Consider the following 13,843-nt stretch of genomic DNA (forward strand, 5'->3'; position numbering starts at 1 on the left):
TGCTCCTACTAATGAAGGGTGACATCCGGCACAGTAGAGGGCAGGGCATGTGGGAGGGGAAGAGAGGAGGTGCTGTATTTGGTACAAGAGCCATCCTTCTGCTGCAGAGCAGGGTGCCTGTGGGCGGACCTGAGAGAGAGAATGTTCTGAAAAGGAGCAGCATGAGTGGTGCATGCTCACTTGCTACATACCACATACTTCACTAGTGGCCTAGCTCTGGGCCATACCAAGTCCCTTGGGGCCGTGGAATGCGGGCCTGTGCAGAAGTCTGTGTGAAGGGGAAGAAGGAGGCAGAGGGAGCCCTTTTTTCCACAGAGCAGGTATTTACTTCACAGTCAGGAGAGGGACTCCACTGTCCAGCGTGCCCATGCACCACAGCCACAGGCATGCATGATCTCGCATTAGGGAGGCAGGCCCACGACTCTGCTAGCCAGCCCCTACACATCAGTCAGCAGCATGCACTAGCCTGGGGGACGTCCTTGCACTAACCTGGGGGACCATCCACTATCTCTTTTTCTGAGCAGCAGCTAAATGTGCTGCACCATGAGTTCCCATCCCCCCCAGCAGGATCCTGCCCTGGTTTGATCACAGGATTTACCTCCCGTATCCCTTGTTCCCATTTAGCTCCAGCACCAGCCAGGACACAATTTGACTTTTAGGATTATGCTGATCTGGATTTAGTCCTCCTTTCCTAAACTCCATGCAATAGAGTTTACTTAGGAAATATTAATCCTTGAAATTTTTAAACCAATATTAATCCACCCACTCTTCTGATTACTGTTTTAAGCATCATCCTTGTGTAACTAAACATTAAAAATGGTGGGCAACATATAACCATTCCCTTCGGAGCCTGTGTGGGAGAGGAACTGTCTGATTATAGGCAGGGTAACAGAGACAGAAAAGCATCATTATCAATGCTATTGCTTAATTTGAAGGTGTGAAAGTTATTTTTTTAAAGATATTCATAAATATGAGACATTAATGATGTCAGTAGCCGCTGCTGGCCATGACTCGTTTATGGCTGGTGATGATATTCTGGTAGCCGCTGCCTATCCAATAAAGGTCTGACCTTTTGTTATTATGATTAAGAGCTGTGATTTGTGAAAGGTGCCAGAAGACGTATCTAAGACCCAATGTCCACCAAACAAACAGCAATAACAACTCGGAAATCACAAAACCCAGACACCACACACACTGTTTAAGCATAAGATTTAGATTTTATATCAGGAGTGTGTAGCTATGCCAGGTGCAGTTAGCTGGCTCAGTGTAATCAGCACAGGGAGCTTGAACCAAGCTTTTATCTACTCTGGAATATTGCTATTTTCAGTAACAACTGGTCACTGTACTGAAAGCCCATGCAATAATGTGTGTCTCTCTTGGACTCCTCCCTCCTCTGCATTAGCCCACAGAGCTGGCCAGCCATTCTAGGTGCAAGTTATGTAGTCCCTTTGTATGCCAGAAATTCCAGGATGGATTGAGGTTCCTCTAGCAGCTCCATTCTGGATGAAACATGGTGGATCCACAGGGTCCACGTGCACTGTAGCTCTAGTTACAGACAAGAACAGGTCTCTACATAACTGAAGTAGGTAGTTAGGGTTGCCAACTCTGACTGAAGCTATTCCGGGAGATTTTTTTCCCTAACATGACATAATGTCATTTTCTTAAAATTTAAAAATTGTTTTCAATAGTCACCGGGAGATCAGTGCCGATGCTGGGAGACTGCAGGCCAATCCTGGAGGATTGGCAACCCTATACACAGTACATCTATTCCCTAAGTCAGGTATCTCTCTCTATGAATCCCTTCCTCTAGCCTTCGGTATCAAGTTCAAGCTTCTTATCTTGACCTTGCGGACCTGGTATCATCCCACCTTTGCCTGCATTTCAGCTCTTATTTCATCCTAACCTCTCTGAATGCCCTGGTTGCATGCAAACCTTCCTGCTAATCATTCCCATTGGATCCTTCTCCCACTCATATTTTTGCAACTTCTTCTGTGTCTCTGTTCCTATCACAATTTCTATCCCTTCTCCGGCTAGCCAATTCTCCTGGTCAGGATGGGATAGTGTGGTGGAGCCATGGACCAACCTCTTCACCACTTTTGGAGTGGCTAGTAATTCTAATGGCACTATCCTCACTCACCTTGTGTTCAGGTGAGCATAAAGACTGTGATTGTGCTCAGCCCTTGAATGAATACATAGAAGGGAGAGTCTTTATGCCCTCCCACTTTCCTTCTGAGTAGAGTACTATGTAGTGCTGTGTGTCTGCTTTAGGGTTTGATTCTGTTCCTATGAACATCGTTAGCAAAACAGTCATTGAGTTCGATTGGAGAATGATTGCACCATAGACAGCAAGGGCCTTTTGGGCAGCTACTGCATCTTCTCTCCTTGATCAAAAGCAAGGGCAATGACCTGCAGGAACTGAGAACTCCCACAGAATGGCCCCAGAAACAGAGAAGTCCCTCCAACCTCATCACTTTGCAGGCCAAGTGTGAATCACACTTCTTCAACCCGGCTTTCACACAAAGCAGCATATAGTTCAGCTTTAACAACGACACCTCCCACACTTTCTCCTGGGGAATGGAATAGAGAAGGAACCACATGTCATATACTAGTTGCTTTAATTTATCTTTGGATACCACTGTAATAGGACTAGTGTAAGAATCTCAATAGACTTGAATAGTGATGCTTCATAAATATAAATAAGAATAATGCAGAAGATCAGCAGCTTTATCGTTTGTAATGGCCACCCTTCTGCACTATTATCCATCCGATAAAATGACCAAATGCACATCACTTTTTTGGTATACAGAAATAAAGCCATTGTGATACTTCAGGGCACTGTTGCAGGATTGATTCCTTGACTTTTCTTGTCCTGGCCATCTATCTTCTAGGTGCCTGATACAGAACTGGGGCCTTGATTAGCAAAAAAACCCCAAACAAACAAAAAACAACAACAACCACTCAACCAACCTATCAAACCCACCACAGTGGGTAACACGATGTCTACCTTGCAGAAAGTGTCCTCAGCATCTTATTTTGTGTAAATGTGCCTCCCCATTCTTAGAAGCCTTCTCTTCCTGTGTCATGTCATATAACTAACCTCAATTGCAAACCACTTGGGGGTAGGGACGCATCTTTGGTCTCTCTGAAAAGTGCTGCACACCCCTCTTGTGCAATAGTCAAGTAATCCTGAGATTGCTTAAAGGAGCAGAAGACCCTGTGCGGTGAGACCATCACAAGGATTCACAAAAGGAATTGTGGAAAGAATAATATATAACTTAGTGCCGCAGACATATTCAAATGTCCTCAGTGAGGGCGTTGACCGGGCCAAGAAACAGCACTGATGGCAGTCACTGATGCAAGAGTCCCACGTGCTACTCCTATGGGAGCAGCTGTGCTCAGCAGTACTCCAAGCCAGAGTATATCTGTATGAAAATAATTAATACAATGCATTCATCTCTGTCAGAGCAATTACCTTCAAATTCACAGCCCAGTAGTTCCATTCTCAGCCCCAGTCCTCCATGTGTGGCTCTCTCAGGGTAGACACGGATTAATCTGGTTGTTATGGGTTCAAAAGTACGTAGCTCAGGCGTATCATAGTTGGTGTTGCCTTCAAAAGTCTGCAAGGCATGACAAATGCTGCTTGTTAAAAAAAAAAATCGCTTTCAACAATTGTCTTTTTTTCTTTAGGTCTCTAGTATTTGAATTGGATGAGAAGTAGGCCAAATCCTACCAATTTAATAAGTGCCTGACATTCCTTTCTTAAATGAGGAAGGAACATGTAGTTAAAGCTTCTCTGAAAAGTGACACATCTCATTTTTCATAAACTCAGTAGCAACCAATCTATCAGGGTCATAACAGGAGCTGAGTGTCTAATGAGACATGTTTTTAAATGACACTGTGATATCTGGGGTTTTACTGGGTGACATTTTCAGCACTTCATGGGGAGAAAATGACTGAGGAAAAGATCCTGTCACTTTTTAAGTAGTTATAATAATAACCCAACTATTCAAGAGAAAACTTGAATCTGATTTCCCGCAGTGACAGAGTCAGAGTTTCATAAGTTATAGTTATTTTAAAAAGGTGCAAATTAAACTCAGGAGCAGTAGCTGCAAGAGTTCTTCCAATGAAACTGGTCTTGAATAAGAACAAAGAAAACTATCTACTAACAGATCTGCAAAGAGTACCCAACAGAATTTCAGAGGGCAAAGCAGCTTGATGGACATGTATTTGGGACAAAAATCTCTCAGCAGCATTGTGGATCCCTTAGTTATACAGCAGCTTTCAACTGCTTGTGACTCCTGCTGATGTCAGTGAAATGGAAGTTCTGTATGTAGATCAAGTTATTACTATTTATTATTTGTATTTCATCAATACCTAGAGGCACCAATTGAGATCAGGACCCCATTGTGCTAGGTGCTATACACACACAGCACATACACAGTAAACGACAGTTCCTGACATGAAGAACTTACATTCCAAATATAGAGAATAAAGGATAGGAAAAAAGGAAATATCATTATTTCCATTTTACAGGTGGGGAACAGAGTATTAAGTGCCCAGAATCATACAGAAGACCTGTGGCATTGCCAGAAATGGAACTCAGATCTCCTGAATTCCAGCATTACTCATAAAATAATTTCACTGAAGTACAGGCTAGACAAAAGAACAGAGCAATAAATTGTATGTAAAGCAGCTGAGAGTTTATTGTATAAGAACTGGCTGAATCGCAATGCTAATCAAAATCTCCTTTGAACTGGAATCCAAATTTGAGATTACAGTGACATTTAAGGGAACTTCCAGCTCTTAGTCCTTCAGGATGAAGCTTCATTTTTGCATTGATAAGAAAAGCAGCTGCCAGATACACGTCTTATTTGGATGAGACCACAACTGAACACACAGCACTTTCCTGCTAGTGATCCAAAGGCAGACAAAGCAGAGGCAGCAGGAAAAGCTGATTTTGTATTTCAAAGCAGGGATAGGCCACAGGAAAAACTGATTATTGATTTTTTTTCACTGTAATTCTAAAAATGCCACTTGTTTTTGGTTTGAGTTTCTATATAGTAAACCAGCAGCTCCCAACCCTTTTTGGCAACTGTACAAGTTTACTTGACTGAGACTTTGGCTGTACCAGCTAGTGCCCTGCTGCTTCCTATTCAATTGTGCATGGTCTAACCCACAATTAATCTTGGGGCTGTTTGGAGTGTCTCAGAGCCTGGCTTTTGGAGCACACCAAGCCTTATTGTGGAGTGAACTAGGCACAGTTAAATGGGTGGTGTACATATGCATATGCAAGGCCTTGCAATAAATTATTATTCTAGAGGACATGCCTCTGCTCCCTTTGAAATCAATCAGAGCAAAATCTGGCCCTAAAGTGTGGAGTTGAGTCTTGAGTATTAATCACCAAAAAACCCCAAAACCAATAGTACCAATAATGGTAAATATACCAGTACCTGGAATTACTGATATTAAGAGCTGCTTATAATAATGGCATGACTATCCTCACTCCCTATAGAAGACTGGGTTTCTGGGATTTCTTTCAAAGAGCACTAGGTCAGCTAGTGTTCTGAGAGAACTCAGAAGATTTTGGTCAGGAATGGGTATTCAGAAGGCACTGCGATTTGTATCTAATTAATTTACAATTATTAAGGCTTTCTTTTTATATTTGTATATTAATACAGCTCAAAAGGTCAGAGTAGCTACCTACTGTATGAAAAAGAATATGACAAGCCATTTAATGTGTAAAAGTAGGCAGACATATGTTATCTAAGGAATCCTGACTTCTCTTTTAATAATAGTCTTAATAGCAACATATTATAATGACAACTGTGTTATAAAAGACATCAGTACTCAGCACTGACACCTAGGCATTAGAATTTAAGAGGCATCTAGAATTATATTGAATCATAATTATATTGAATCATTGTCTTTTGTAGTATAGACCTGCCTGTGATTCAGTTTTGATTGCTCATTTCCAACACACACCAATCTTCTTTGCAGGGACAGAGGAAGGTGCATACAGCAAAACGTGATTGTGAGTTGTGTCTTTCATACAGGCTGTACCATAAAATGCTTTATTTGGTTACAAAGATAAATAATAACTCAGTAAAAGGGAAGGTAATAAGTGTTGGAAAGAGAGAAAATATATAATTCTTAGTGACATTTTAAAACAAAGTCAGCCTGGCAGATGGATTAAGGAAGATTGTTCCAGATGGCAGGAGATGCAAAGGAGAAGATTCTTGCAGCATCAGTGGCCAGAAAGCATGGAAAGAGAGTGAGAATGTCAGGAGGGAGAATGGAAAAAGAGAGACATGCTTCATGATGTAGATAGGAGCAAGTCCACGGGGGTTACATAGAAGGAGGGCAAACATAAATTGAATCCTAAAATGAGTAGGGAGCCAATGAAGTTGCCTGTGGATTGAAGTGATATATATTTCTTTGTACATTTGAGGTGGGTGGAGACATGCTGGAATCTGGAAGAGCTGGAAATTAAAGAGACCATGGAGAAGAGAATTATAATAGTCCAAGTGAAATGAGATGAAGACATGGATGGGGAGATAGAGTAAAAGAGGTGGTAGACACAGGACAGTGTTTTATTCCCGTGATATATATTGCTGATCCGCTTAGCTTTTCAGAGTTCTTTCTTTACTTGTATAACATGCAATTGTTTGTTTTTCAAAGTCAAGATTTTACCCAAGTGAAAATGATGTGTTTCATTTCATAAAACAAACAGGGATGTTTCCAATCCACTTTCATGTTGGGACTCAATATAGCTAGCATTCCGTACAGTCCAGCTTTATTAACATTTAAAAATAATACATTCCTCTATTAACATTTTAAATCCATCAGTTTCCCAAATCCTAGGATTTATCAGATTCCCTTTTAATAAAACTTTTTCTAAGGAAGAAAATGTTTTGAATTTTTGGGGTGGATTATACTGTTATAAAACACAACATTTTTAAAAAAGCCATTAATCTTGGAAGTTAATTTCTGATAGTAATGAAAGCTCTGGATAGACTTAAATGGGTTAGCTAGCATTCTTTTTTTGTTAACATTGTTAACTTTTGACAACGATGGCAAGCAGTTGGATTAGAAAACAGAAGGCCATGTAACATACGGTGTAGCACTTAAAGCATATGGCAACATTTTTCTTCTCATTGATCCAGCGTGTGGAAGTACATGTCAAAACAACATCCATTTTAACAGAGAAATGGTTAGATCTCAGTATTGATTTAAACCCTCTTCATACTTTATGGTGAAATCACAACTCATAGTAACGAGAAAGAGTAGTCAACTTCAAAGGATGACCCCATTTTGTGTTTATCCCCAAAAGAAATTAGGAAGAAAGATAATCAACTAAGAAGGACTCAGGACTGAGAAGGACTTTTCTGTGGAGTTGCAACAGGAAAGAATGAAGCCCACTATTTACAAAATGTGCTAAGAAAAGCTAGTCATGTGTCCACTTAGCCCAAGGGTCTCAAACTCATATGATCATGAGGGCCACATGAGGACTAGTACATTGGTCTGAGGGCTGCACCACTGACCACCCCCTCCCCCGCTGCTCCAGCCCCGCGCCCACTCTACCCCTTCCGTGAGGCCCCGCCCCTGCCCTGCCTCTTCCCACCCATTCCCTGCCCCCATTCCAACCCCTTCCCTGAAATCCCCACCCCAACTCCGCCCCCTTCCTGCCCCCAGGGGGTGCAGGACAGGTGCAGGGTGCGGCAGGGGGCTCAGGGCAGGGGGTTGGGGTGCAGGAGGTGTGCGGGGTGTGGCAGGGGGCTCAGGGAAGAGGGTCAGGGTGTGGGGTGCAACAGGGAGCTCAGGGCAGGGGGTCGGGGTGTAGGAGGGTTGTGAGGTGCGGCAGGGGGCTCAGGGCAGGGGGTTAGGATGCAGGAGGGGTGTGACAGGGGGCTTAGGGCAGGGGGTCAGGGTGCAGGAGGGGTGCGGAGGGCAGCAGGGGGCTCAGGACAGGGGGTTCGGCTGCAGGAGGGGTTCGGGGGGCGGGTCCGGCCCAGCACACACAGGGGGCAGGGCAGGCATGGCCTTTATACCTGAACTCCAGAATAACAGAACTGAGATAAACAGGTGTGTGGAGTTTTTTGCTGCATTTTTGTCATTGCTCTTCCTCTCTTTATTCCCTTATTGTAGGTACAATTCATGGTTCTTTGTCATTATCATGTCAGTAGCAAAGCATTATGACCTGATTCAGAGTAGCAGCTGTGTTAGTCTGTATCCGCAAAAAGAACAGGAGTACTTGTGGCACCTTAGAGACTCTTACTCTACCTTTTCATGTTCTCTGTATGTGTATATATATCTTCCTACTATATGTTCCATTCTATGCATCCGATGAAGTGAGCTGTAGCCCACGAAAGCTTATACTCAAATAAATTTGTTGGTCTCTAAGGTGCCACAAGTCCTCCTGTTCATTATGCCCTGCGCAGTGAATGGTGATATCTCTTAAGTAATAGAGTAGGAGACACAGGCAGATTATGGAGGTGACAGTTGTGCTTTCAGGCAAAAATATCTAAATGTACATTCTGGGCAAAGATACCAAAAAGGCACATGAGACTAAATGGACAGGATTTTGGCTAGATATTTTTAAAACATTCCAGAGTATGCATCCAGGACTGGACCTAGGCAAATACACTATTTGGGGCCTGCTCTTTGTTGTTGATCTCTTTTTTTCCTCCTACCAGCTCAGTCACACAACAATCCACTTGGTCCTCTGTCTATGTCATTTCCTCCTCTAAAGTTTTTGCTATTTCTGCTCAGCCATATGTGTCAATTGCCTTTCCCAGACAGGGTCCCAAATCCTGCACTAGTAATAATATAATAGTACTGTGCATTGAAGACGGGGTCCATATCTTATCAAAATCATTCGGGAGTTTTCATTGATTTCAATGGGCATTGCATCAGGCCTTACAGAGCACCTCTATCCCAGTGCACTTTACATACAATTCAGAAATCCTCAGATCTGCCCTTTGAGGTAAATAGCATTGTCCCAATTTTACAGCTAGGGAAAATGAAGCACACACAGATTTAGTGATATGCCTAAATTCACATAAAGCCAGTAGCCAGGCTAAGAATAGAACCCTCCAGCATTTCTTTTCAGCATTTGTCACCACAGCGTTGCAAAGGATTCCGAGGCATACCTCAGACCCACAGTGTGCTTGCTGCACATGACCGAACAGAAACAGGGATCACGCTCATTTGCGGGGGATGATAAATAAGCAAAAGCTCCATAGCAGTGAGGAGCAATTTGGGATTGGCTTGTTGGAGCCTGACCACAGTCACAGTACTGTTTTAGTAACATTCGTTTAGATTTGCTGCTGAAGAAGTCTCCCTATTTAGCCTAGACCTAGGATCACCTCAACACAATCCTTTTCCAAAGATCAGAGCTAAGCAAGTGTTTTGTAAAAGAGAATTTACAATGTAGTGATTTCTCCCTCACCTTTATCTTCTTCTTACTGGCATCCATGATCATTTTCCAATCGGATCCATTATTGCTGTAGCCAATCTTGAATTTTTTCATGAACACTTTGTTTTCTCGGAGCTTGCCTCCCTGAACAATTATGCCCCGCACCATTTTCTCCTCACCGAGGTCGACTTGAAGCCATTCCTTCGTATACAAGTGAGTAGTTGGTGGCAGTGCCCAGCCTGAACGACTTGTTATAAGACGAGCGTTTTCTGGGATCCAGTTTCGGTCAACTTGACTAGATGCTGTAATCTGAGAGTCGGTAATGAGTCCAGACACCATACCCAACATCCCAGAGCAAGGATAATCTACAGAAGAAACAGGCCACGTTTAACAGTTAATCTGTGCAAATTTGATACAGCCATAAAACCAAAGTAGAAAAGGACATGCCACAGCCAGTTCAAAGAATATAAGAAATAACTTGACCCTTTCCTCCAAACTCAAATCTCATTTTGGTTGAGTCTTTAATTTAATTTATTTTTTGTTTGCTTAATTTTGTACTTCCTGGTTTCAGAAGGTAGTGGAAGTACCAAAATACCACAAGTATTTCTGGTCTGATGGGAACCAGGAAGTATCAGAAAACTCATTGTCAACTCTATTCTTGGTTTCAGAGTAGCAGCCATGTTAGTCTGTATTCGCAAAAAGAAAAGGAGGACTTGTGGCACCTTAGAGACTAACAAATTCATCTGAGCATAAGCTTTCGTGAGCTACAGCTCACTTCATCAGATGCATTCAGTGGAAAATACAGTGGGGAGATTTATATACATAGAGAACATGAAACAATGGGTGTTACCATACACACTGTAATGAGAGTGATCACTTAAGGTGAGCTATTATCAGCAGGAGAGCGGGGGGGGGGGAACCTTTTGTAGTGATAATCAAGGTGGGCCAGTTCCAGCAGCTGACAAGAACATCTGAGGAACAGTGGTGGGTGGAGGGGGGGAATAAACATGGGGAAATAGTTTTACTTTGTGTAATGACCCATCCACTCCCAGTCTCTATTCAAGCCTAAGTTAATTGCATCCAGTTTGCAAATTTAATTCCAATTCAGCAGTCTCTCATTGGAGTCTGTTTTTGAAGTCTTTTTGTTGTAATATTGCGACTTTTAGGTCTGTATTCAAGTGACCAGAGAGATCGAAGTGTTCTCCGACTGGTTTATGAATGTTATAATTCTTGACATCTGATTGGGAATTTTATGGGTAAATGGGAATTTTATTAATATAAAAAAATGGAAGTAACTTTTTAAATTCAAAAATTAAACTTTTTTATTCAAAAATTGTTATTTTGGTTTTGTTTTTTAAAGACAGCATTTTGCTGGTAATGAGGGCCAGATGGTGCCATTACAAAAGTGCTTACACAGATCATCTGGGGAGATCTCTGTGCCACAAAAGGGCAACAGCACTCCAACCAGACTAATGTTCTTTCACAAATGGGAATCTGGCCTTATACATCTAGTTGTTGGAATGGTTTGTAGATCTGTGCGTTCACATCTTTTCTAATTTTCAATTTGGGTATCCACTATATATTATAAAGAGAACATGCAAATCCTAGTGCCCAAATAAGCACTTAGGCATTTATGCACCTCACATAAATGCTGATTTGAGTTTCAAGTGCAAATCTAGACCCCCTGTTTAGATACTCATATTAACATTGGGCAGTATTCAGTAAATAGCTAGTATGCATCTGATGAAGTGAGCTGTAGCTCAGGAAAGCTTATGCTCAAATAAATTGGTTAGTCTCTAAGGTGCCACAAGTACTCCTTTTCTTTTTGCGAATACAGACTAACACGGCTGTTACTCTGAAACCAGTAAATAACTAGCTTTATATTCAGTGACCAGATAAAGGTTTTTTGTTCATCCCATGTTACATTGTCCTGGCTTTGAAATACAAAATGAACTCCTTAATAAATCTATAATAAAACCCTTGGCCTAACTGGGAATATCTTGGAGACTATGGGGTGCGGAAAGGAGGGCCAGGTGAGGGACTGTCAAAAGAGTAATGCATGACATAGTAAAATAATTAAAAGAAAACTGTACCCCAGTTTTCTCACCACTTAAATCTGTAGTCTCTAAAGATGATGCCAAAGTAATGTTTGTATTTTTCCAGGGGTTTTGCTTCTATGGTTTTTATATTTGCTAATTCCACCTACTTTATGCCAAACTATACCCCTGTTTAGGGCTCTGCCCATGCAAATGTGGAAGACATGTGGACCTAGGGTTGCCAACTTTCTACAAAACTGAACACCCTTGCCCTGTCCCCTGCCTCGCCCCTCCTCCAAGGTCCCGCCCCCTGCCATGCCCCTTCTCTGAGGCCCTGCCCCTGCTCACTTCATCCCTCCCCCTCTATCGCTTGCTCTCCCCATCCTCACTCACTCATTTTCACCGGGCTGCCTCAGGGGGTTGGGGTGTGGGAGGGGGTGAGGGCTCCAGCTGGGGCCAGAAATGAGGACTTCAGGGTGCGGGAGGGGGCTCTGGGCTGAGGCAGCGGGTTGGGATGCAAGAGGGGGTGAGGGCTCTAGCTGGGGGTGCGGGTTCTGGGGTGAGGCCAGGGATGAGGAGTTTGGGGTGCAGGAGGGGGCTATGGGCTGGGGGGTGGAGCTGAGGGGTTTGGAGTATGGGGGGGGCTCTGGGCTGAGGCAGGGAATTGGGATGTGGGAGCGGTACGGGCTCTGGGCTGGGGGTGTGGGTTCTGTGATGGGGCCAGAAATGAGGGGTTCAGGGTGTGGGAGGGGGCTCCAGGCTTGGATTGAAGGGTTCAGTGGGAGGGGGATCAGGGCTGGGGCAGGAGGTTGGGAAGCAGGAGGAGGTCAGGGGTGCAGGCTCCGGGCAGCGCTTACCTCAAGCAGTGGCATGTCCCCCCCTCACTCCTACGCAGAGACATGGTCAGGCAGCTTTGGACACTGCCGTGTTCTCAGGTGCTGCCCCCACAGCTCCCATTGGCCGTGGAGCTGGTGCTCGGAGCGGAGGCAGCACGTGGAGCTCCTTGGCTTCCCCAACACCTAGAAGGTGGAGGGGGGGCATGCCACTGCTTCCAGGAGCCATGTGGAGCCAGCCAGGCGGAGAACCTACCTTAGCCTCGCTGTACCGCCGACGGGACTTTTAAAGGCCACTGTCAGGGTCCCTTTTCGACCAGACATTCTGGTAAAAAACCAGACACCTGGCAACTTTATGAGAATAGTCTTTTTTTAGAGAACAGAATCATTAAAAAGAAAAAAGTGCCAAATGTAAATACAACAAATGTCAGGTTTTCAAAATCTTCCGGACACCTACCTGTTATCTTACAGCCATAAACTTCAAATCTCAGCGATATCCCATTTTCCCAGCTTGCAGGTCTGATCCGAACAAATCGTGCTAACACTGGCTTGGGAAAAATCCTATGAATAACATCAGTGGGGTTGACATTCCCTTGAAATACCTTTAGGAAGAAAGGAAAGGCACCATTTTTAAAAAATAATATATTTTCTTTTAAATGTAGTTTATAATTCTGTGTTTTACACATACCAACAATCCAAAGTTGAAACAGTTTTTTGCATGGAGGAATATGTCATTATACACAAAGCATCATTTCTGCAAGCAACTAAGCCTGGAAGATGCCTCTATATAACATACCAATGCTTAACAGTTTCTCTGCTGTACTGTGGCTTTGGGAAGAAAATTAAAGAAGACACAATATACATGACAATATTGAATGCAATTGTTAATCCATTATAGTTAGACTGGGATAAATTGGATAGGTCCTGAACCTCATGCTCAGATGAACTGTGTTCAGTGCAGAACACAAGGTGTGGGTAAAGGTAGCTATATGCTACCTAGATACTCCTGTGAGGACCTGTTTAACCCCTTTCCCCCCACCTCCACCAAGCAAGACAGGACAGCTTCAGGGACCATTAGGTGAGCTGAGGATCACTAGAGTGTAGCAATGGTCTGGCAATGCCTCTTTTCTCCTGGCATGTCCCTCATGCCAGGAGTCTGTGTGGAGGGCATGATGAAGGGCAGCTACACTGGGTCTGTGCTATCCAAGGATTGTGCTATGCTGGAAAAAACCTCAGCTGCCTGGTTAGGGCAGCTTTATGGCTTCTAAGCTTCACTGAGCTGGTGCAAAGAGGTGTTGTATGAGCCAGGGTCTTTGTTTACATGTGACTCAGAATCAAAGATCTGGATTTAATTCAGTGAGGAATGATTTGCATTTTAGGTTGTGTAAAAGTTCCTTTACTGAATCAGGATAAAATGTGCATTCCTTTGCTTGTACTTGGACTCTGAGTTTTGCAGGGAATAATACCGCTTATTTTGACCTTCTGTTATGTAAAATCCTTTTTAACAAATACCAAAGTTTTTTTGTCTTGTATAGTGAGATTTAATCCTTATAGCTGAT

General features: G+C 43.2%; 1 protein-coding gene across 5 annotated transcripts in view; it reads right to left on the reverse strand.

Moving 5' to 3' along the window:
- The window catches only part of NRP1 (neuropilin 1), a 133,572-nt gene that overhangs the window by 25,323 nt on the left and 94,406 nt on the right, over positions 1–13,843 (reverse strand). For all 5 annotated transcript variants that reach the window (XM_084620233.1, XM_084620236.1, XM_084620235.1 and 2 more), the window contains 3 exons: positions 12,742–12,886; positions 9,449–9,780; positions 3,473–3,617 (listed from right to left, as the gene is read on the reverse strand). In XM_084620233.1, coding sequence (XP_084476359.1) covers positions 3,473–3,617; positions 9,449–9,780; positions 12,742–12,886 — 622 coding nt within the window. The remainder of the gene's footprint in view (positions 1–3,472; positions 3,618–9,448; positions 9,781–12,741; positions 12,887–13,843) is intronic.

This window comes from Lepidochelys olivacea (genome assembly GCF_965140295.1).
Source record: "Lepidochelys olivacea isolate rLepOli2 genome assembly, chromosome: 2".
Classification (NCBI taxonomy): domain Eukaryota; kingdom Metazoa; phylum Chordata; order Testudines; family Cheloniidae; genus Lepidochelys; species Lepidochelys olivacea.